This window comes from Oenanthe melanoleuca, chromosome 20 (assembly GCF_029582105.1).
Source record: "Oenanthe melanoleuca isolate GR-GAL-2019-014 chromosome 20, OMel1.0, whole genome shotgun sequence".
Classification (NCBI taxonomy): domain Eukaryota; kingdom Metazoa; phylum Chordata; class Aves; order Passeriformes; family Muscicapidae; genus Oenanthe; species Oenanthe melanoleuca.
Window position 1 is genome coordinate 1,182,784 of NC_079353.1, and position 23,336 is coordinate 1,206,119.

Genomic DNA, 23,336 nt, shown 5'->3' on the forward strand with positions numbered 1-23,336 from the left:
AATCAAATGTCCAAGGGATGAGAGCATTCCCAAAATAGCTGTTCCTGATGCTCTTGCATCACTGCTCTTCCCAGGGCAGGATATATCTGTGTTCCAATGAAAATTCCCTCCTCATTCCCAGCAGTGGCTGCCAGCAGCAGTGACCACCCCTGTAAAAACCAAAACTGGCTCTAGAAAGATCTGAATGAAGCAGCTCTGACCATTTCTTGCACTTTCCTTCTCCTTGTGCATTCCCCACACACAGGTTAAGGCCCACAGCACAACTCCTCCACATCCTGACAATTCCCACACATCTGGGACTGATCCCGCCAGGACTAACCAGCTGCATCACACAGGAGTGAAATAAAGGAGTTGCATAAAATTTATTTTTTCCACCTTGTTTTACAACATTCCCTTTAAAGTTCTTACACATCTGCCACATGTAACTCCACAGAACAATAAATAATTGCCATTCTCTTGACTCAGGAGTATTTACAGGTTGTTTAGCTGGATGACAGGTACAAAACATCAGCATCACAGTAAATACCATTTTGACACCAGAATCAATTTCCCCATTAAAAATTAAATTAACTCAACATTGATTTTTAAAACAATTTTAACAATTAAAAATGTTCCCAAAGGCATAGAAGTACACGAGTTGTAGGCAGTAGTAATGGACCATATTGGCAAAGCTGTGAACCACAGGATTTCATGCAAATCATAGTTTCACACTTATGGAATAACTAATAATAATAAATCAAGGGCCTGCCCAGCTCCTGCTGAATGGGCACTGTGGGATGAGCCCAACCCCACAGCAGCAGCTTGGGACTGACCAGGCAGGGCTCACACCCCGGGGCAGAGCACATCAGGGATGGTGCAGCAGAAGGTTCTGGCACAGAAACCCCAGAGAGCAGCTTTAGGGATCCCCCTCTGACCTGGGGCTCCCTGACAAACCCAGCTCAGCTCCAGAGGGAGAGGCTGTCCTGGGCTTTGAATGGGACAGAAAACATCTCTGGTGCAGCTCCCAGCACAGCCCTGAGCTCCAGGGACACAGGGATGGTCCTGACCACCCCCAGCCAGTCCTGAGCTTGAGGGGACACCAGGGATGGTCCTGACCACCCTCAGCCAGTCCTGAGCTCAAGGGACACAGGGATGGTCCTGACCACCCCCAGCCAGTCCTGAGCTTGAGGGGACACAGGGATGGTCCTGACCACCCTCAGCCAGTCCTGAGCTCAAAGGGACACCAGGGATGGTCCTGACCACCCCCAGCCAGTCCTGAGCTCAAAGGGACACCAGGGATGGTCCTGACCACCCCCAGCCAGCTCTGAGCTCAAAGGGACACAGGAATGGTCCTGACCACTCTCAGCCAGTCCTGAGCTCAAAGGGACACAGGGATGGTCCTGACCACCCTCAGCCAGCTCTGACCTCGAGGACACACCAGGGATGGTCCTGACCACCCCCAGCCAGCTCTGAGCACACCCTGCACAGGCTGAAGCTGCTGCTGCTGAACACACAACGTTGGGTTTCCACTGCACCATGAGCTGAGCTAAGCAAATGTTTGCACAGAAGCTCTGTGGAGGAGAGAGATGCAGAGTTAGGGGATGGAGAGGGCTGTGACACACCTGAATTACTGCACAGGTGCAGGAAGAGAACAGTGTGTGCCACAAAACCCCACCCTGCAGCAGCTCAGCACGGGGTGTTCACAGCCAGGGGCAGCAGGAGCACAGAGACTCACACTGGCACCCAGGGAAAGCACCTGGAGCAGCCCCAAAGCACACAGGTCACCATGAACTGCTGCAGCACATAACCCACACAGATAAAGCTGCAGGAAGGACACTAAGCCACAAACAAGATACTACACAGGAGAAGAAAACAATGCCTCACTCCCCAGAAGCACAAATTATGAGCATACTAGAGGAAAAGATGAAATTTCCAGCAGAGAATCCATTTATTTTAATGTACATTAAATAGGAACATGTGTATTAAATTTTGCTTTTAAAAACATTTTTAAACAACTTAAGAGAAATGGGTTGCAAACATAAAGTGCTAAACTTGAAAAACAGAAGGGTTCCTCTTTCCTGCTGTTTGTTAGATGGCAGTTTTAGTCTCTGACTGCTTTGAAAAAATGTAGTGTACATCCAGGCAGAAATGGCTTCCTGGATTTACTACCTTGTGGAAAAGCTGCAAAGAACACAATCCACACCCCAACACACAGCTATAGATCACTGTAACTCTACTAAATATTCTACTAAACCTATGATTCAATAAATACAGATGAAATCACAGTTCACTCCCTTTCTTGGTGTAAGCTAATAGTTTGCAAATATGGTCCACTCAGTGTAAACTGTATTGACTTGAGGAAACAGTGAATTCTACCATTTATATGTCTCAAATATTTACACACAGTAGCTTGGCACTGTTGTAGGACATGGAGCTACCAGCACACAGGAGAGGGACAGAGCTGCTCAGTCACCACCTGGGGCCAAAAGGAACTCTTGGTTCTTGTACTTAAACTAGTGAAAGCAAATTGGATGGGATATTGAGAAGAAATTCTGCCCTTTGAGGGTGGGCAGCCCTGGCTGCCCCTGGATCCCTGGCAGTGCCCAAGGCCAGACTGGACACTGGGACAGTGGGAGGTGTCCCTGCCATGGCAGGGGGGCACTGGGTGGGATTTAAGGTCCCTTCCAACCCAAACCATTCCATGATTCTGTGAAATGCTGTCTGGGGACTCCAGAACAGTGGCACAGCCAAAGTTATCCAGTCAGGATGAAGACAACATTAAGGATTTTTCTGGCAAAATGGCATTAATGCACAGAAAGCTGTGAGCCCAGCTCCCAGAAGGGAGCTCAGGGTCTGGGCTCTGATTTAGGACAGGAGTCAGGCTCTAGGCTCTGATTTGGGACAGGATTCAGGCTCTGGGCTCTGATTTGGGACAGGAGTCAGGCTCTGATTTAGGACAGGAGCTCTAGGCTCTGATTTGGGACAGGAGTCAGGCTCTGGGCTCTGATTTAGGACAGGAGTCAGGCTCTGGGCTCTGATTTGAGACAGGAGTCAGGCTCTGGGCTCTGATTTAGGACAGGAGTCAGGCTCTGATTTGGGACAGGATTCAGGCTCTGGGCTCTGATTTGGGACAGGAGTCGGGCTCTGATTTGGGACAGGAGTCAGGCTCTGGGCTCTGATTTGGGACAGGAGTCAGGCTCTGGGCTCTTTCCCTCCTGTGCAGCCAAGGAACACCAGCACCAGGCAGTGCCAGCTCTGCCCGTGCTGTCTCTGGTGTGGAAGGAAACAGCAAACAACTGATTTATCTCAGCCTGAAGAGCCTCACACAAGGATGGCTGCCAGGAAGAGCTCAGGGTGTCTGATGCACCAACCCAGCTCTAGAAGTCCCTGCAAGTCTCTGTCCTTCTGCTGAGAAGTCCAAGCACGTGTTGCTCTCCTCATGATATTATAATGTGGACCAAAATTTATAATAATGACAGAACTCACTGAGTTTGATTTCTGAAAATTAAAAATGCACAAATTTGCTCTGCACATACCCAATGCCTTTGTATGACCCCACTCCTGTGATTCAGGTCTGGTTTTTAGAGCCAAGCAAGTGCAAGGTTCCAAAAACTGCCTCTCTGCAGGGAGCATGTCATTAAAGCACCTAGCAGTGCCTCTGCTTATTTGCAGCTCATCCTCAAAGTTTCACACTAACAGGAAACAGATTTCATGGAGCTGTGAGGAGCAGCAGCTCTGTGACCTCTCCTCTCAGTCTCCAAGGATTCAAGACACGTCTGCCACATTGTCTGCACAACAGCACGAGTCTCTTCTCACGTTGTCGACACATTTCAAGGATGATCAACTGCAAAGTTCTGTTCCAAAGAGGATTTGCTTTAGTTTAGATAATTTTCTGCTACACAAATAAATACAGAGTAAAACTATTATGTCACCGGCTCCTTTTAACAGGAAGCACAAAAGCCAAACAAAACTGAATTCTCTGGTTTTGAGCTACCACTTCTCTGTCTTTATCAATGGCTGGATACCTCCAGAATCACTGGGGTGACCACATTTCAAGGGAAGGGAAATCTCAGCCACGCTCAGATTCTCTCTCCAGCGTGTGTAGATCCGACAGGCTGGAGCCCCATTATGGAAACAACGTGCCATAAATCAGGAATCAGCTGTCAGCACTGCAGTGCATCACCTACATTAAGGGATTTCCAAGATGTACAAAGAATGTAACTACTTGAACCAAAAAGACAAATAACATAAAAAAAAAAAAAAAAAAAAAAACCAACATAACACAATGCAAAGAACAGCGCAGACACTTAAAAAAAATTCACTGTAAATTGTCAAATGTAAATCCCAAGGTCAGGTAGCAGCTTCCACAGACTTTGAACCATGCAAGAGAAACCCATTGCCATGGCAGCTCCATGCATCTGACCCCAGTCAAGCAGAACAAAAGTGCCAAGAACTGGATGAACTCAGAGCCTCCACCCTCCAAACACACTCTGGCGTTAGTTCCTGTCCAGGGCAGGCTGAGTCTCTCACTGGAGCAGCAGGTAACAGAGATTTTACCACTGTTCTGAGCTGGGCTTTGTCTCTGGGCCCTGGGCAAGGTCTGTCTGGTGCCTGGAGCAGCCCTAGGACGTGAGCTTCGAGTAGCTGGGGGGAGAAAACCTCCGTCTCAGGTACTTGAGGACGTAGAGGGGCAGGCAGCTCACCAGGGTGATGACAGTGACCTTCCACAGGAACGACAGGGTGGCAATGAAGTAAACATCTGTGGGGAGAAACCAGCACCGGGTCACAAACACAGGGAGGAAATTCTGAGGAGCAGAAAAGCAGCTCCATCTCCTACTGCCCCCTTCTGCCCATGGCACGGGGCTGGAACTAGCTCAGATTTAAGTTCCCTTCCAACTCAGGCCACTCTGTGATTTTACACCTCCAAGTTCAGAGCTCAGGATAGCTGGCTCCTCACTCCTCCTCCCCAGAGCGTGCAGAGGTGTGCTGAGCAGTGGGTGTAGGGAATGTGGCTCTCACAGGTAACCCCCCTGGACAGGGAAATCCCCCTGGCTCTGCCAAGCACTGCCCTCCCACCCTGGGAGCTGCCTCTGCTGCTGGCTCAAAACACCTCAGAATCTTCACCAAGAGAGTTAAAGCATCGTTCCAAGTGGAACTGAGATAACCACATGCAAGGGACAGATCCAGCCAGTGATCCCTGCTGTCTGCAGCTAGGAAAGAGCTTTGTGGAAGAAGCAGTGACATCTTGTGGCTCCTGAATGAACACTGGAACAAGCCCATGGGTCTGACACTTGCAACTCAACAGTTACTGGGGGAATCTGGAGCTGCTCACCCTTTTTGCTCTAGCCAAGGAATAGGATTAGTTCTGCTTCAGGCAACTTAAACACCACCACCAACCAAACCCATAAGAGAATGGTTGCAATGAACAGATGAAATAAGGGAAGTTTTAGGAGGCAGCTCCTTCACCCCGTTTAAAAGACCAAAACTTTCAATCCAACAGCAGAAATTTCAATCTTCCAAAATTCCCATATGGAAATAAAGGTCACTGCTACATGAGACTCCAGCTGACACGTGCTGGAGCTCAAAAGATGGATGAGATTCAGTGGGTAGCACACTCTGCTGACCACCTTTGCCTTCTCTCTAGCATTTTGCTGTGGGAAGAAACCACAAAATATCTTCCAAGTGCCTTAAACCACACAGAGCTCACTGTGGTACCACTGTCACTGAGCCTTCAGCTCAGCTCATGCTGTTTCCACCCAGCTGGAGGAAAACATTAAACCTCACCAATGAACTCGTGCAGGAAGACCAGGGAAGCAATGTAGCAGGAGAGGCTGAGCAGCTCAGCCACGATCATCAGCCAGTGCCACGTCTGGATCGTCAGGGCCACCATCAGCAGCTCGGTGAGAATCAGGGAGGTGAAGGAGATGGCAACAATGTGCACAAATTCGGATTCAAACAGCAGGAGTGCTCCATACATGATGATGCTACCTGCAAGGGAATGGAACTGTTTCAGTCCAACACCAGGCTCAGCTCTAAAAGCCACAGTTAGGTCTTGGAAAGGCTGAAACAATCCCATCTTGAGGCTGTTCCTCATGAAACCTGATGAATGTAATGACAACAGATCAGTTACTATTTAGGAGACAGACGTGATGAGAAGACAGGGAAAAGTTACAGCAGAGGTACCCAAAGTTTTCTAGCAGTCTATCACACTCATAGACACATGGAGATAGGAAACTAATACATGCTGTTTTGGCAACTGGAGATCTCTAACATCATGAAACTCTATCCTCCCACAAAAGCACTTGGTCACTACTCAGAAGCTAAAAGATATGGAGCTCTTCTCCATCCTACCACACAGCCTTGGTGCCAAGAGTGCTGAAAGGCTCGGGGGACACAAGTGAGCCTCAGTCTGCACTGCAAGGTCTCTCCCTCCCCACCTCCCCCAGACCCCCACTAAAGCCCTGCTAGCGAGGCACTGTCTGTGCTCCTCTCCCTCCTGGCTGCCCAGGGCTCCAGGCCACCTGCACAAATAACTCATGAGAGGGAGCAGCATGAGTAATCCACACCAACATCCATCACTCAGGAAGGGAAAACCTGCGAGGAGCCCAGCTCCAGCCACAGGGTTCAAACCCAGCTGTGACCTTTCCAAACTTCTGCTCTGCTCAAGTTTAGCTCAGGCTGATCTCTGCTAGCAACTGGCCCCGTTGTTTGGCTGCTGTTTGCTGGTCATTGAGCACAGCTCTGCTGGAGTCACTTGAACCAAACCTGGAACCACAGAGTGCTTTCAGCCCAGGCAGGAATCTTTCCCCCTGACATCTCCCTCTGGCTGCAGCCTCCCACCTCTTGGGAGTGTTCTCTCCATGCCCTGGCTCTGCCAGGGTGTTATCCAGCATCCCTGCTGCAGGATTTCAGGACATAAAGCTAACCCTAGAGATCTTACACTCCTAGATTCACTCCCTGCTGGGGATGGCAACATCAATTAAATCCATAACAATTACCTGTTTATTTTGACCCCTTATTCTGACTCTTGTTGACAAAGAGTTTTGGAAGACAAGGAATTTTGCTATTTGAGCTTTTAGCTCCACATTATTGACCTGTTTTCTACAACTCCCTGGTTAATATTTACAGAGAGCATTGGAGTTTGAGGGTAGTTGATTAAAAAAAAGACAAAATGAAAGAAAATATATTCTTAGATATATACCCAAAACATTACATCCACTGTTGAAAATGCATTGTAATTAAGGCATTTACTTAATTACTTTAGCAGCCTAATTAGAGTGTATGAGATATGACAAGAACAAGAGCTTGACTCTGACCCTGAGCTACAGATGCTTGTGAAGCAACCAGAACTATCCAGAACTACTAATGCCACCTCCATTTCTGGATAAAATACAGATGCTGCATTTTCCATGTTGACAAAAACCTGCGAAATCATAGATTGGAGAACTTCTCCCAAAAGAAGGGGCAGGAGAACCATGAGCTCTGCTTTACACAGGGGGCAACTACAGCAGTGCAAGGAACTTGCAGAGAATCCCAGTGGATGGTTCTGATGGGAAGAGGCACAATGGTTTGAATTCTACATCACAGGGGTGGTCAATCACTGCCAATATTTGGCTTTAGATCACTTTTTTCCTTTGGTAACACTACTGACATTTTCCGAGAAAAAAAAAAATAAATATAGATTCACCAGCACAAGGATACTTTGGGAAATTCATTTAACTTAACTTCTGCAATACCAAAACTTAGATAGCCACACACACTGCAACATCTAAAGCACAAGCAGGAGTTGATTTCTTACCTTGATAAATGCTTATCAAGACCCAGATTAAAAATGTTTTGTATGACAATGGTCGTCCCTGGGTGGGGAGAAAAAAAGACAAAACTCCATTGGGGTTTTCTTTTATGCAAATTCACTTATTGATCAACTTAGAAATTAATAAGAGAATTGGAAGATGATTTGGGAAAAATAAACAAAAAATAAACAAAACAAACAAAAAAAATAAAAAAAAAAATAAACAAAACAAGCAACCCTGAGGCAGTGCCCCTTTATTCTCATTTTTCTGGGTGCATGAAGGGGCTGTGGGAGCTCAGGGCTCCCCAACCTGGCCCTCTCTGCACACACAATTAATTCAGTGCAAAGATGCCTCAGGAGTTCAGTCCTGTACTGTGAAACAGAAGATGTGTGTGCACACATCCATGTGAATACATGAATATTGTATTTTAGACACACACAAATCACCCTCATATTGAAGGCAGATAGATTTTAAAAACCATCTCCAGCCAACACAGCTATACCAGCACAAAACCCCCTATGTTTAGACCAGGCCTAAGGATGGTTGAAGAATTAGTGGTTTATGACATAAGAGACAACATCCAAGTGAAACCAGATGGAGACTTATTGAGGCTCTGGAAAAACAGGCTGTGCTTCCCAGAGTATCTGTTTAACAGGAACCCTTGAGGGAAAGGAGCTGGGCAAGACTCAGTCCACCCTTTCTCCAACCAAGAAAGATGTTCCCAGGCTGCATACCCCAGTTATTCCAAACATTTTCCAGGGAGGAAGAAAAAAAAATTAAAAATGAACCTAAGACAGGATTTACCTTCCTGATATTTCTATGGCAAACATAAAATAAAGTTTTCTTTGTCTAAGGAGAAGGACCTGACTTAGATGCTAAAGCTACAAAAATGGCACAGCAAACAAACCTTTAGCTCATGCTCCAGTCCAATTTCTGTTGAAGAATCTCTGGGATAACCCCCTGCCTCCATCAAATGAGCACATCCCTTCCCCTCTTCCCTTTGCTGCCTTCAGGACAGTGCCAAACCCCCAACAATTTCTGTTTTCCCTTTATTATGGAACAAATTGGTAATATTAAATCCCTAGAATTTCCCACAGGATGGAACTTCTACTTGCCCAGCCATTTTTAATAAATTGCATTTCATGCAGCATTCAATAAGCAACTGCCAGGAACTCTGGTTCTATCTGTTGATTCAAATTTGACTTGAAGAGAATTTTGCCTGGAAATGCCTGATAAAGGCATATATTTGACTTTACACATTTAGAGTTTCAAATCAAGATGAGGATCTGGCCTTGAAGCAAAACACACAAACAAGAGTCTCCCACACCTTAAGAAGATCTTTGTAGAGCTCTGGGTACAACATTGCAACTTCAGATTTCACATCCTTGTCCAGGACAAGAGAAAACACAGGAAACATGGTGTAAATTGTGGAGTACCTGGGAAGAAGGCAGGAGAGCAGTAAATTATCTCAGCTGGATGTGAGCAAATAAATGCCAGGCTCCAGAAAGAAAATACAATATTCTTTAAGTGCCCAATAATGTACACATAAAAACTGGCAAATGGAGCACACCAGAGTTTTGCAGGTAGGAAAAAACCACCAGGATTGATGTGATTGTTGATTGCTTTTTTGTGACTTTTGATTGTTTACTTTTTCAGTGATTTTTGCTCAGGAACACTCACACACAAGTGACTGGTTCAAATATTGCAGTGCAGCCAAGGAGTGACCTGTGCCCATCCCAAAGTCTGCTCTACAGCTCAGGGTTGAGTCTGTTTGCACCAGAAGGGAATGGAGATGAATTTGCTGGGTGTTATTAATTATGTACTCACAAGTATAAAAGCTCATAGTGGGATCACAGCTGCAGTGCCCTGTTTTAGACAGTTTTTGGAGAGGAACTAAGGTTGGGCTGGCACTGCCTCTCACTCACCAGCCCAGAACAACTGTCCCTCTGCTTTCAAAGGGATCAAAGGAACCTTCCTGCAGGATGGGCTGTTCACAAACATGACAAACCATCACAAACTACCCTCTGGAAAGGTTTCTGGAAGTGTCTGCTCTGGGAGGGGACAAGGCTCACATCCAGCTCCTGAAGCAGAGTGGAGATGTGCATGGCTTGCATGTTAATCAGCCCAGAAGTGTTAATTGAGGTTTTCCTCATTAAAAGGGAGCTCTTACCCAATGATGAGGAAGCCTTGGTAGAGAGGAACTGAAGCAAAGTAAAACACTGATGAGAAAACAGCCTAGAAAAGAAAGGAGCTCTTTAGGCACTGAGATGATACTGCAGTAAAAGTAACAGCTTAAAAACACACTCTGGTCAAACTGCAGCATTCCTGAAATGAAGACAGACTAATGGAATATCAACCCTTTCTAGTCCTTTGGAGCTGTTGCTGGTATTTATCCAATACCAGGAATTTTCTCAGGTGTTTTCATATCAAAGTAACAACCTCCAGCCCTAACCCATGAAAATCTTCAGGAGAAGAAACAGCAGAATTTCAAATGAGACACAGCACCTTTCCTTTATCACTTGGCTTCACCTGCCTTTGGAAAGCCCCTCCTGGCCCATTTACCTGCATGGTGCTGATGCAGAGGCTCCTGTGGATCACAAACTGGCTGAGGGCTGCAGACCTCTTGTAGCTGTTCCTTCCATGGACCATCAGCAAGCGACCCAGGTGCTTGAACTGGGTGATGGAGAAATCAGCTGCCAGCGATGCCTGCTTCCCTTCCTGGGAACAAGAGCAAGTGAGACCACTTCAGCACTGGAAACAAGGAATATCATGGTATTATTGAGTTATCTCTGACAGAATTTCCAGGAATGTTTGCAGTATGTTAGGAGAGGGAGAGCATTGCCTCAGTGTTTCTCCTTCCACTGAGGGTTTTAAACAAAGAGCAAAAATATGAGGAGAATTCCCATTTGAACCTTGGCCTCCAATTGCAGCAACCTCTGGATTCTGATCCACAGCACACATGTTAATGTGACACCCCTATCAGGTCAGTGCTGAACACAAATTTTGTCTCAAAAGTTCACACAATTTTGGCTGACTGTGAGCAGAGTCTGGCTGCTGCTGCCAATCCAATCCTGCAGCTCCACACGGCTCCAGGGGCAGGAACCAGAGCTCTAACCCAGAGTTTGGTTTGCAAACTGATATGAGCAGCTTTTAATTGTGCATGTAGGGTACATCTGATCAGTGTAATTACAACTCCAGCACCTGAGGCATCCAACCCCTCCAAAACTAACCATGAGGGCACAAATTCAGGGATTCTGCCAAGACCCAAATAATGAATTTGAGCTCCCTTTAACAGTAGTCTCCTTTGTAGCCAAATTATTTCTCATGACAGGGCTACTGGTCTGATGATGATTCTTGTGGGAGCTGGTTCCCTTTCTTGCACAAATGTCTGAGAATTCATTTAAGAGTTGCTTGAAAACTGGCCACAGAAATTCTCATTAACCATGAGGTAATCTCACCTTTCCTTCAACTCCAACACCACAGTCAGCCTCCTGAATCATGCTAACATCATTCCCTCCATCACCTGCAGGGCAGAGCACAAACAAAACTGGGAGTTAAGCAACAAGGGCAACCTCCAACCCCACCAAAGTCATCTGCACCACACTGGAGTATTATAGGAAATGACCCAATCAACAAAAGCAAGATTTTAAACATAAATCATTAATTCAAGTTCTTAAGTTTTGTTTTAATAGAGCCCAGGTCAGTGATGGATGTATTTCACTTGTAGATAGTACAATGCTAAAACAAAGCTCACAGGTGAACAGTGGCACTTCACCTGACCAGGTTCAAGCTCTGTTTTGCAAAGATACCACCTGAAAGGCTGACCAGGAGTTTGGCACTGAACTTCCACGTGCAAAATTCCAACCATCTTCTCCATCATCCCACAAAACCACCGCTCCCCAAAAATTTACAATTTACTTTTGGAGTATCAGCTGCTTAAGGGAAGCTTGACCTGAGGCAACAAGGAGAGTTCCAGTTCTGCAGCCACTAAAGCATCTGAACTCTGCTTAGGATCCTCGTGTGCCTTTCCCCTTTGAAACTGGTGTAAGATGTTCCTCTCTAAGTTCATCTCTTTTGTGCTCATAAAATAACAGGAAAGATGACATTTGACACACACACTCTGCACCAGAAGGCAGGCATTGAAGCAAAGTAAAAACCTAGATCCTTCTGCTCAGGGACCTCATTTCAAGGTAGCAGCAATGACATAATGGGATTCACTAAAAAATAAATCTACTTTAGGTTGTTTTTTGTTTTATTTAATCCAAGACAAGGCTGTGAACATTTTCCCCCCACAGCTGAAACCTTCTCACAGGTTCACTGTCCAAGAGTGGAGAGAATCCAAAAAACACTGGCTCATGTCACCACTCCTGGGTGGCACGGTGTGGGAATCCAGGATATTCCCCTGGCTTCCCTGGATGCCTCCAGACCCAGGCAGGGGGCTCAGAGGCCTTGGCACAGTGCCCAAGACCCCTGTAGGTTTGATTTCAGTCCTTGGAAAAAATTACCATCATTAGGGGAAGAATTACAAGCCACAAAAAATAAGTAGAGGATAAATTAGATTGTTAAAAGGTAAAATAGCAAATTTATAAAATTGTTTGTAGTAAGGAACCCAGAGCCAAGATGGAGGAATTTAAGCCTAGTATATCTTTCTTTCATCCATCTTTTGGGTTAGGATGGCACTTCTGGACTGGTTTGGGAGAAAGCTGGACAGGGCAATGTAAGGGCCATGGATTGGAAAGTAACTGTAAACATCATGTAGGTAATTTATGGTATAAAGGATAATACCTGCCCAGAGGGCTGGCAGTGTGCCTCTGACTGACCTCTGTAAGTCAGGGAAAGAATCCCTTAGATAAAAAATAAACAAACTGGAAACCTCAGACCACGGCCTCTGCCTTCCTTCGGTGCCCGAGCTGGGAAAACACGAACTCCAACCCAAAACCCAAAACCCACCCAACGCCGCGCGGTAAATGATCCCAAACCCAAAAAACCACCCCCAGCCTCCCGGGAGGGAGGTCAGAGGGGGTGCCAGGCGTGGTGGGCGCTCCTGGGGTGACTCACCCACGGCACAGGTGAGCCTGCCCGTCCTCTCCTGCAGCAGCCGCACGATCTGCGCCTTCTGCGTGGGCGCGCAGCGGCAGCACACCACGGCGGGGCACTGGCACGCCAGCTCCATGAACTCGCACTCGTAGTACTTGAGGCACACCTGGCACACACACACACGGCTCTGGGCGCCTGCTGGGGCTCCAGAGCCAGAGGAATAAAGGATTGCAGACGACACAGCCCGGCCCTTTCGTGAGAGATGCCGCCCCTCCCTGACAAATCCCCTGTCATCATTTAGGATTTCTGTTGGTGATGATTGGTCTTTTTCTTACCTAGAATCTTAAAGTAATTGGGTAGTTTCTCAACTCATAATTTTACTGGTGAGAATTTCAATCCCTTTGAAATCTATAAAGACCCCTTGCTGTGCTATGTAACCGGATTTTGCTAGTGGAAACCCTTTGGAGAAATAAACTGCCTTTGGAACCTCTAGAGAGCATTTATTAAAAACCCTCTGTGTTGGGTTGACGTGGCCAGAAATGTGAATTCTGTCCCCATCTGTTAACCCAGCTGGGCAGTGACCCTGATCTCCTGGCACATATTATCTGCTAATGGGCATCTTTAAACCAGCTGGGCAATCATCTTTATCTTCCCACAGCCCATCCTCCCTCCAGGAGATATCTCCTGTTCATGGCCAGTGAGTCCCAGTGCAAGACTGATACTATTTTCCTAGTAAAGAACTGTTATTCCTAATTGCCATATCTTTGCCTCAGAGCCCCTTAATTTCAAATTTATAATAATTTGGAGGGAGGGGGTTTACATTCTCCATTTCAAAGTGAAGCTCCTGCCTTTACTGTCCCTAAAACCAGCACACCCTTCAAAGGATTCACTTTGGGCAGTGCAAGAGCCCAGCCATGGCTGCACCCAAGATGGACCCCAAGCCACAAGTGTGGCCACTATAGGCCCAGGGAGAATCTTAAAGGATTTTTCCAGTCTGGCTGTCTCAAGCTCAACTAGGATTTTTCCCAAGTTAGAGCCTCTTTCTCTACTGCAAACATAAGAGAAAAAATCACAACAAAAGATAAACACCTGCTGGATCTGTGAGAAAGCTGGGACAAGAGGTGTCTCCTCCTCTGACCAATGAACTGTCTGTATTTTGTTATCACAAAGTGTCTTATTTAAAGCCATGGCTTCCTTCAATAAATTGTTCTTTCTTACACAGGAAAGTGCCCTGTTACTGTGTCCTTTCACTGCTCCATAACCCTTTTACACTAACAACAAGTTTTCACACTTTTGTAGGTTTTGCCCCATTTCCATGTTGGGGTTAACTGTCCAATTCCAGATTCTCTCCTCAGTTTGCTGCTGTTTGCACTTTTTGGGGCTGAAGCTGCAGCGTGTCCTTGGTTCTCAGGCTAGACAAGGATTCCTTTGTCCAACTACACTGTGAGGAGAACTTGCTGACACTTTATATAAGCTCAGAGCTACATGCTAATGGAGTACAGAATCTGGGAAATGTGCAGGCTCAGATTGAAGGCATCAGTACCTCCAGTGAGTCCCCCGAGATGACCAGGGCACAGTCGTGCTTGCGGCGGAAGGCGTTCAGCTCCAGGTGAGCTTCTCCTCGGTTTGTCACCTGGGGAGGATGGAACTGAGCCAGGTGTGCTTCACTGGGGTGAGAAAACAGCAAAGAACCCCAGGGGGAACACAAGGGACGCAGCCAGCACAGGCAGCACGCTGAGTTAGTCACAGAAATAAAAACTGGGGGTAGAAAGTTGGGTCAAAGGAATAAAACTGTCCTGCTGGGAGCAGCTGTGACCTCAGAGCCCTCCTGCCCCAGGGTCTGGGCCCCTGAGAGGGGCTCTGTGGCTGCTACTCACTAGTCTGAACACATGGATGTCCTGTGTCCGTGTCACCAGATGAGCGTTCTTGGCTGTACACGTGGCTGTCTCCAGCTTGTCCCCTGTCAGCATCCACACCTAAAACCCAAACATTTTGTGTTTAAATAAAGCTTAACAACCACCTCTGCAAGTACCACCTGCCCCTTCAGCCTTATAAACTACACAAACAAATTATTCTGCTAAAAAACATCTATTTTAAAACACGCAAGAAAATTCCCACAAGTGAAAGAAAGCAAAGCTCTCAGAGAGGCTGAGACACAAAGGAAGTTACAAACCCTGTGTAATATTTTTCCCACCTGCAGTATTTCAAGATTCTGCTGATAAACCCACAAAATGCAAGCTAAAAAATGTGTATTTGTGTGTTAATGTGTCCCTCCCCAGCCATTTCTCAACCAAGCCCTGCTGCAGAAAAATCCCTCCTGGCCCAGCCTGAAATGTGGATGATGCAACTGGGGTTAGCTCAGTGCTGATGTGTAAGTCTGGAACACACTCACTTGGTTGAGGTTTTTTTTTTAGATTTTGCTTTTTTTTTAAATCTACACTGCTCCTTTTATTTTGTGCTGCTGAGGGGAGGGAGTTAGAAAGCAATGTCAGCAGCAATGGCTGGGAATTCCTTCTCCAGTGTAAATATATCACAGTGCCTTTGGTTTTTTCCACTGGTGGTTTTATTCTTGCAAGACACTGCTGAAGAATATTCAATGAAAAATACAAAAACCTTAAAAAAATCCCACAACATCAACAAAAAAAACCCACACAAAGACTTGACTATTTGTTCCTGAACTGCAAGACCCCCTCCGCTCAGGATTTATCCTCACATGCAATGCCCTGATGAACACTGCAGTGCAAGGAGTGCTCAGCCCTTCCCACACCTCCAGCCAAGCTGAGGACAAAGGGAAGAAGGAAAACATTTGGGGTGCTGGGCCAGGACTGCAACATCACTGGGGAGCTCTGATACCCCTGGTGTCACCTCTCTGCTGTTTACAGGGATGGCCCCAAACAAAAAGCACTTTTGGAGCCTGTCCCAAGCACTGAGTTCCCTTCCTACCTCACCCCAAACACACAGCCCTGCTTTGTACTCACAGCACAATTCAGATTTCTGCTCACTTTGCAACTCAAAGCAGAGAAACCACAGCCAGGACCTTTCACCTACTTTTCTTACCCAAACTGAATATTTAATCCATTTTTTTGCCCCTTTTGCAAAGCTGACAGAGTTTCAGAGAGGGAACCTATGCAGACACCAGAGCAGCTCCCTCACTGCTGAGCACAGCTCAGGCTGTAGGTGTGGAGTCACAGAGCCCAGAAAGCTGGAAAAAAAAAATAAAATCCACTCCCTGATTCTCCTGGCTCAGACTCCCCTCTAGTGGCTACTGAAAATGTGGATTTCCACAGCTCCAAGCCCAGCACAAGCAGCACAAACCAAACACAGCCAAACCTGCCCCGTTTCCTGCAACTCCCTGAAAGAAGAATCACCCAAAAATCTCCTGCTGGACCCCACCTTGTGCCCACATGGTTCATGTCTCTGCAGGAGGAGCCAGAGCACGAGAGGGCATGAAAAGCACAGGAGGTGAGACACTTGTGCTAGGATTTACTGCCTCATTTCATTTCATCCTTCATGTGGCTGTGGTCATGCAGAAGTTTGAACACTGCAGGGGCTGGCAGAGTTTTGGAAGATCACACATCCTGGGCTGGTTTTCAGCCTGGGCTTTACCAAAGAATGCCAGTGGCCTTGTTTTTCAGATTGTGGTTGTGCTGTACACTGGTGTGTCTCTGTTCTTCCCTTTTTTCTGAGAAGAAAGAATAGGTGCTGGCTGGAATTGGGTGTCTCACTCTGGCCCTGAGCCTGATGGGGCTGGAGAGGCTTCCCTGCACCAGGAACCATTTGGGGAGGGGAAACCTCATTGCCCTGCTCTGTTTGCACCTTCTGAGGGCTCAAGGCACGACACTGCCACTGCCCCTCTCCCTGCATTGCTGTGGCATTAAACATTGTCTCCCATCTTCAGCAGAGAGGGGGAACTGCCCCTGCTCCTTCCCCAGCCAGGAGATGGGGCCAGACAGAACCAGTGCTCTGGGCTGGCCCCACAGGCAGAAAACACAAAAATACTTCAGTTTTTATGAGCACATTCTGTTCCCACAGTGATGTTTAAAACCCTCCCAGGGCCCCCCAGCTTTTAACCACACACTGCAGAGGGTCTGAGCAGCCCTGGCTGGGGCACACCTTGATGCCAGCGTTCCTCAGGGTCTCCAGAGTGGGCCTGACATCTGTCTGCAGCTGGTCCTCCACCCCAGTGAGGCACAGCAGCTCCATCTCCATCTCCAGGCTCTCGATCACCGTGGCCACCTTGAGCGAGCGGTCGTGAACACTCAGCTTGGCCTGGACGTAGCGGGCCTGGGGACAGGGCAGGGGACACAGGGGGACAGGGGACAGGGCAGGGGACACAGGGGACAGGGCAGGGGGACACAGGGGGATGGGACACAGAGTGACAGGGGACACAGGGGGACGGGGACACAGGGCAGGGGGACACAGGGGGATGGGACACAGAGTGACAGGGGACACAGGGGGACAGGGGACACAGGGCAGGGGACAGGGGACAGGGGACACAGGGCAGGGGACAGGGGACACAGGGTCACAGGGGGACAGGGGATAGGGGGACAGGGCAGGGGGACAGGGATAGGGGACACAGGGCCGGGGACAGAGGACACAGGGTCACAGGGGGACAGGGGATAGGGGGACAGGGCAGGGGGACAGGGCAGGGGGACACAGAGGGACAGGGGACAGGGCAGGGGGACACAGGGTGACAGGGCACACAGGGGACACAAAGCAGGGGGACAGGGGACACAGGGGACACAGGGTCACAGGGGACACAGAGCAGGGGGACAGGGGACACAGGGGACATAGGGGACACAGGGCAGGGTCACAGGGTGACACAGGGTGGCAGAGCACACAGGGGACACAGGGTGACACAGGGCAGGGTCACAGGGTGACACAGGGTGGCAGAGCACACAGGGTGACACAGGGGGACAGGGCAGGGTCACAGGGTGACAGGGGACACAGGGTGACAAGGGACACAGGGGACACAGGGCAGGTATTGGGAAGGATGAATCAGGAAAACTTCATAAATATGACTGCTTAGCAAAAGGAGCCACAAGCCAGATAGAAACGAAAGCCATCTGTGAGATACCAAAGCTCAGTTCCTAAATAACGAGAAGACAATAGGATGGCTGGCCAAAAGCAATCCCCTCTGGATAGAGCAATGCCTTCTGCTGCACAGCAGGGCCAAAGGTCAGAGAAGACCCTGCTAGCTTGGCACAAGGGGTCCAAAGAGCAGTTTTTAAAGTATAACACATTATAGTAATGTAATGATTCTTATAGGCTGTATGTAAATGCTATAAAATTTGTATCGTGTATTAGGTTAGTAGAAATTAGAATATTCAACATAGAAAAAGATTTATTGCATTGTAAATGAGAAAAATCACTCTCTCACTTCACTCTCTGCTCTCACACCCTCGGACACCCTCTCACTCCCTTGCTCTTGTCCCTGCACCCCTCACCCTTGCTTTACCCCCTTTGTTATCTCACTGCTCTGGGCCTGTTTGAGCTGCTCTGGCAGCTCCCAGCTCAGCCCTGCTCACCCACACCCGATGGAATAAACTGCAAACTTCAAAACCAAAATACAGAAAATGTCTAAGTTTGTCCTGACCACTGTCCACCACCAGCTCCTGCAGGCAGGGTCACAGTGTCACAGGGTCACAGGGGACACAGGGACACTTTGGAACCACATCCTCTTCAGGCTTCCAGCCCAGTTCTGGGTCTGTGATGGAACCTGAAGGGCTGGTGGTGCCTGGTACAGACTGAGGTGGGAAATGCTCCAGGGAGCTGCTGCTGCTTTGTCCTGGGCAGCTGCAGGAGGGAACAAAGGCACAGCAGCTGCTGGAGAGCCTGCAAGCTGCTCCTTCCCACCATGGGCACTTCCAGAAACAGCAGCATCAGAGAATCACAAGCAGTTCCACCTCATCCCTGCATTAACTGAGCAGCTCCCCTCCCCACTCTGCCTGCCTGGATCAGCCAGGGCAGAGACACAAACCCCACACTTGGAGCCTGGATTTATTCTGGTTATGTGCAGCTTCCCTGGATGGCAGAATGCAACAATGGGAATTAAAAGCCAACACATTTCCCAAACTTGTCCAACAAATGATGAGAATTTGCAGAATTTATAACCACAAGGCAGGATTCAGGAACTGCTTGGAGGATCCTTACTGTAAACACTTCATGCCTATCACTTGGAAAGCAACTTTGATTAAAGAATATCAAGACACTTCAGAACAAAAATTCTAGCATAGAGCTGGGGGTGAGAGGCAGCATTATCACAAGAGCTTTGTGAGAATCACTTCAGTGATTCACTGTTTAAAAACAAAGGGAAGAAAAAACAAATAAAAAACTTACTTCAAAGTCCTGATACTGCTCCTCTGTCAGAGACTTCTTGGCCACGACCAGAACCCTCAGGCCCTCCCGAGCCATGTTACCACACTGCAAGGAAGGAGCACATTGCAAACCATCAGCTGCAGCTCCACTGAAATGATTTCTGCACAGCAGTGTGGAGATGGCAGGTTAAGAAAATAACCATCCCATCTGAGCAACCCAGTGAGTCTATAAAATCTTATAAAAATGTCCTCTGCTACACCAGGGTGGCAAATACAATCCCACTGATCACATTTTCTCTAAGTAAAAGGGCACAAGCCTGGGATTTGTAGACCTCACATCTTTGACAATTAACTCTTTAAAATAAGACCAAGTTATTATTGGTCACCTGAACACCACAGAATCAGCAACTGAAGCTGCTGCTGAAGTGTCCCAGGCCAGGCTGGACAGGGCTTGGAGCACCCTGGGACAGTGGAAGGGTCCCTGCCCATGGCAGGGGGTGCAGTGGGATGGGATTCAAGGTCCCTCCCAGCCCAAACCATCCTGGGATTCCATGAACTCTGTGCCACCATCACTGTTAACCTGACAAACACACCCCAGCACAAAGCTGCCAAATGTAGTTTTGAAATTAGACCCTTCAGGCTAAAACAGATCCAAACACAGAGCCAAGCTCAGGACAAATTTTGTGAGTGTCAGTCAGTGCCAGTTTTGAGCAAAACCCATTTTATTTACAGGGCTTATCCTACATTAAATATGCTGAACTGGCACTGACACCCTTGTTCCTGTGGATGTATCTGGCTGAGGACTAATCCAAGGAATTTCCAGGATCAGGCATGTCAGCAGTAAGCCCCAGCTGTGGCCAGCTGTGGCAGCAGCAGCCCCTACCTCCTCCTCCAGCCAGTCGTTGTACTGCACGATGCCAGCCATCACCACATCTGCCCCCTTCATGTAGAAGGTGATCTCTCCCGAGGATTCATCCTGCAGAGACAGCACACACAGCACAGCCTCAGCTGGGCAGGTCTGGGGCTCAGCACACTGAGGGGGCACTCCCAGCACAGCAGGATTGCTCTGGGCAGGTGAAGGGCCAGCAGGAGATGCAGCAGCTCCTCACAGCAGGAATGAGTGCTCGGGACAAGGAGGAGCAGCTCCTTGCTCAGCATCTCCACACAGACAGCCCTGCCTGCCCAGCCCTCACCTTCAAACCTGATTCCCTCAAACAACAAAAGCTCAGCAGAGTAAAAGCCACTCTGATTTACCTGGTACACCATATGGAATAAGCATAATTAAAGCTCATGCTTGCCACAGCTTAGATTGCTGCCTGCCTTATCTGATACAAGCAGTTTATGGGCTGCAAGCAAAGCATATTTACATCACCACAAATCAAAAAGTCCCTCCTAAGCAGGCAGATGTGCAAGGAAGCCACAGCTCTGAGTATTACCAGCTAATGGGAACCCTGGCAATTTCCTCAAAAGACACAAAACAATGAGTAAGGAACAAACTGCTCTGTAAACTGAGACAGCCACCAGGGATGGGATGAAAACAAACTTAAAATGCAAAACAAAAAAAGCACAGGAAGGTCTGAAATAAACAGCTGTGAATGAACGGGCCAAAATACTTTAGGAATAAGAGAAATCAAATAAAAGCAGAGTGGACACTTCTTCATTCTCTCAGCTAATATTTGGGTCAGTCTGTTCCACTGATACAGAAATTAATGGTGGACGTTCTTGCACATAAACAGGTTAAAAGTCCCAGGTCTTGTGGCACCGGCAAAACAGAGTTTAAATCCATAGAGAAAAAAAAAAAAATATATATATATAAATTGGCATAATGCAGCACCTGATGTGGACACTAAAAGTGCGAAGGAAAGAAGTGTCTTTGCTGAGGAAATTAAAAAGTAGCCAAGGACAATGAAGCTCCTTTGCTGAATATATTTGCCAAGCTCACAGAGAGATTCACAAGGAAGATGCTCATAATTAACCCAAGGGTGGTTTTCAATGTCCTGGAACATCCAGCCCTCACACAGTGATCCAAAATGAGTGTCAGTGTTCCAAAACAACCAGAATCTGCTTAAATAAAACACACCACTTCTGGCAGCAGCCAAAGGTAAAGGTTTATCTATGAAATTATTTGATTAAAGAGTGTCTCACAACATCTCAGTAGGAAACTGAATAAAGAGAGCACTTCCCTTGCTGCAGAGCTGGCTTAAGAGAGTTTAGTTTTTGTCCAATATAAATACTGTATCAGCTATCTCCCTGCATTAGTCATTTCCTCTGCCCGAGTTCAGGGGGAGGTTAGTGCGTTCTCAGCTCACGGCAACATCACTCCATAAATCTGCACACAGATTTGCCAGTTATTTTGTTTTGGGGGAGCATCTTTTTCCACCATGGGCTGCCCCTGGCCAGGGTTCAAAGGCTCCTTTCAGTTCCAGATATGACAATAGCACTATCTCTGCTCCACAACAAAGATCATTCCACAGGGGTAAGGGGAAAAAAAAAAAAAGCAAAGAAAACGAAGAATGGAAAATATTGTGGTCAAACAAACAGGCCTCCTTCAAAGAGCAAGATAAGGCAGTGCACACCATGGTGAGAGGCTGTTGGGTAGAACAGGATTTCTTAGAACTGAAATATTCAGGTACAGAAATGACAGTTGAGTGCAAGGAAACACTCAGATATTGCAAAACTATCCCAAAGCAGGCAACATCTGTGACTTGTTTTCACTATTAACTGTTGCTTTATTTCCTAGCAGTTGTGTTGAAGGACATCTTTTCCCTTTGCTTCTGCTCTCTGCAGTGATGTGCAGCTTCATCTCCCTCCCTGTGCTTTCCTCTCCCTCCCCCTATTTCTGTTTTTAAACAAGCAGCACAATTTAGGAGATAAACTCAAAAGGTGAACACCCTCCAAGCTAAAGGGAATGCCTACACATACACACATAGATGTTAATTAAAGAAAATTTTACTTGCTAACTACCTATTTATGAGTGCTTTTTTTTTTTTTTTAATTGAAATTAAAACTCTACTTGAAGATATTATTTTGGAGTATACAGAAATGTGGCAGCCAACATCTGCCACTCAATCCTAATTCTGCACAGGACACACAGAGCTGATTTTAGTGGCTGAATGGTCACAAAATAAAGACAATTCACAGAGAGGGACCAATACTTCTTTAAAGGTATTTACAGTCAGGATCTAGGCCTGATGTTGCTCCCACTGACCACAAGTGGGAGTTTGGCTGGTTTTGCCTAAAATGCAAACTGCAAAATCTAAACAGAGAATTACAAACTAGAAACCTTTCTCCTCCTAGTGAGGGAAGAAATAATTTAAAAGAAATGAACTTCAAATAAAAGAAGGGAAAAGAAAAAGGAGCACTCTTACACTCATGGCAAGAAAATTCCAGATCATTCACTTCTGCTGAGCATAAAAACACAATTTAATGAAGCTCACCCTGGCCTTGATGGTTTGTCCACCTCTTAAAACTTTGATAAAAAAGCATTTCATCAAAAGTTTCCACTTGCAATAAAAGCAACGGGGAGGGTCTTTAGCCCTCCCTCTTCTGTGGATAATATTTTTATTCTAGGTCATGAAAAGATTGCCCAGAGCCTCCAGATAATTTTCCTTATGGGAGTAATGAATCTGAAGCCTGACCTGGGTACACACTGCCCTTGCTGCAGGTATCCTGTTTGTGGGAGCCCTCAGTGTCTGCTCAGTGCACCCCTGGATCTGGGATTCCCACATTTCCAGGGATGTCTGTGTGTGTGTCTGAGTGCTGACTCAGCTCAGCCTCCCAGCTCCCTCCCCTGCCATCCCTCTCCTGTTCACACTCCAAACTCCTCCCATGCTTCACCCCGTGTGCTGGCCTGGCTGTGGGCAGCCCAGCCCTGCCTGGCTCCCTCTGGGTGAGCCCTGGGAGCAGGGGGCAGCCCAGGTGTGCAGGGAGCCCCAGGTGAGCCCTGAGTGCCCTCAGGTGTGCAGAGAGCCCCCAGGTGTGCAGGGAGCCCCCCAGGTGAGCTCTGAGTGCCCCCAGGTGTGCAGGGAGCCCCCAGGTGAGCCCTGAGTGCCCCCAGGTGAGCCCTGGGTGCCCCCCAGGTGTGCAGGGAGCCCCCAGGTGAGCCCTGAGTGCCCTCAGGTGTGCAGAGAGCCCCCAGGTGTGCAGGGAGCCCCCAGGTGAGCCCTGAGTGCCCCCAGGTGAGCCCTGGGTGCCCCCAGGTGTGCAGGGA

The 23,336-nt window shown here is 47.6% G+C and overlaps 1 protein-coding gene across 5 annotated transcripts in view; it reads right to left on the reverse strand.

Annotated features, from left to right (window-relative positions):
- Positions 1-338: 338 nt before the first annotated feature.
- ATP9A (ATPase phospholipid transporting 9A (putative)) overlaps positions 339-23,336 on the reverse strand; it is a 54,806-nt gene continuing 31,808 nt past the window's right edge. For 3 of the 5 annotated variants that reach the window (XM_056507376.1, XM_056507375.1, XM_056507378.1), the window contains exons 16-28: positions 20,010-20,102; positions 19,149-19,232; positions 16,923-17,093; positions 14,687-14,785; positions 14,353-14,457; positions 12,831-12,975; positions 11,231-11,295; positions 10,335-10,490; positions 9,943-10,007; positions 9,100-9,208; positions 7,778-7,835; positions 5,764-5,967; positions 339-4,738 (exon numbers count right to left, since the gene is read on the reverse strand). In XM_056507376.1, coding sequence (XP_056363351.1) covers positions 4,602-4,738; positions 5,764-5,967; positions 7,778-7,835; positions 9,100-9,208; positions 9,943-10,007; positions 10,335-10,490; positions 11,231-11,295; positions 12,831-12,975; positions 14,353-14,457; positions 14,687-14,785; positions 16,923-17,093; positions 19,149-19,232; positions 20,010-20,102 — 1,491 coding nt within the window. In that variant the 3' untranslated portion in view covers positions 339-4,601. The remainder of the gene's footprint in view (positions 4,739-5,763; positions 5,968-7,777; positions 7,836-9,099; positions 9,209-9,942; positions 10,008-10,334; positions 10,491-11,230; positions 11,296-12,830; positions 12,976-14,352; positions 14,458-14,686; positions 14,786-16,922; positions 17,094-19,148; positions 19,233-20,009; positions 20,103-23,336) is intronic. The other 2 variants (XR_008841966.1, XM_056507377.1) reach the window with 2 other exon arrangements.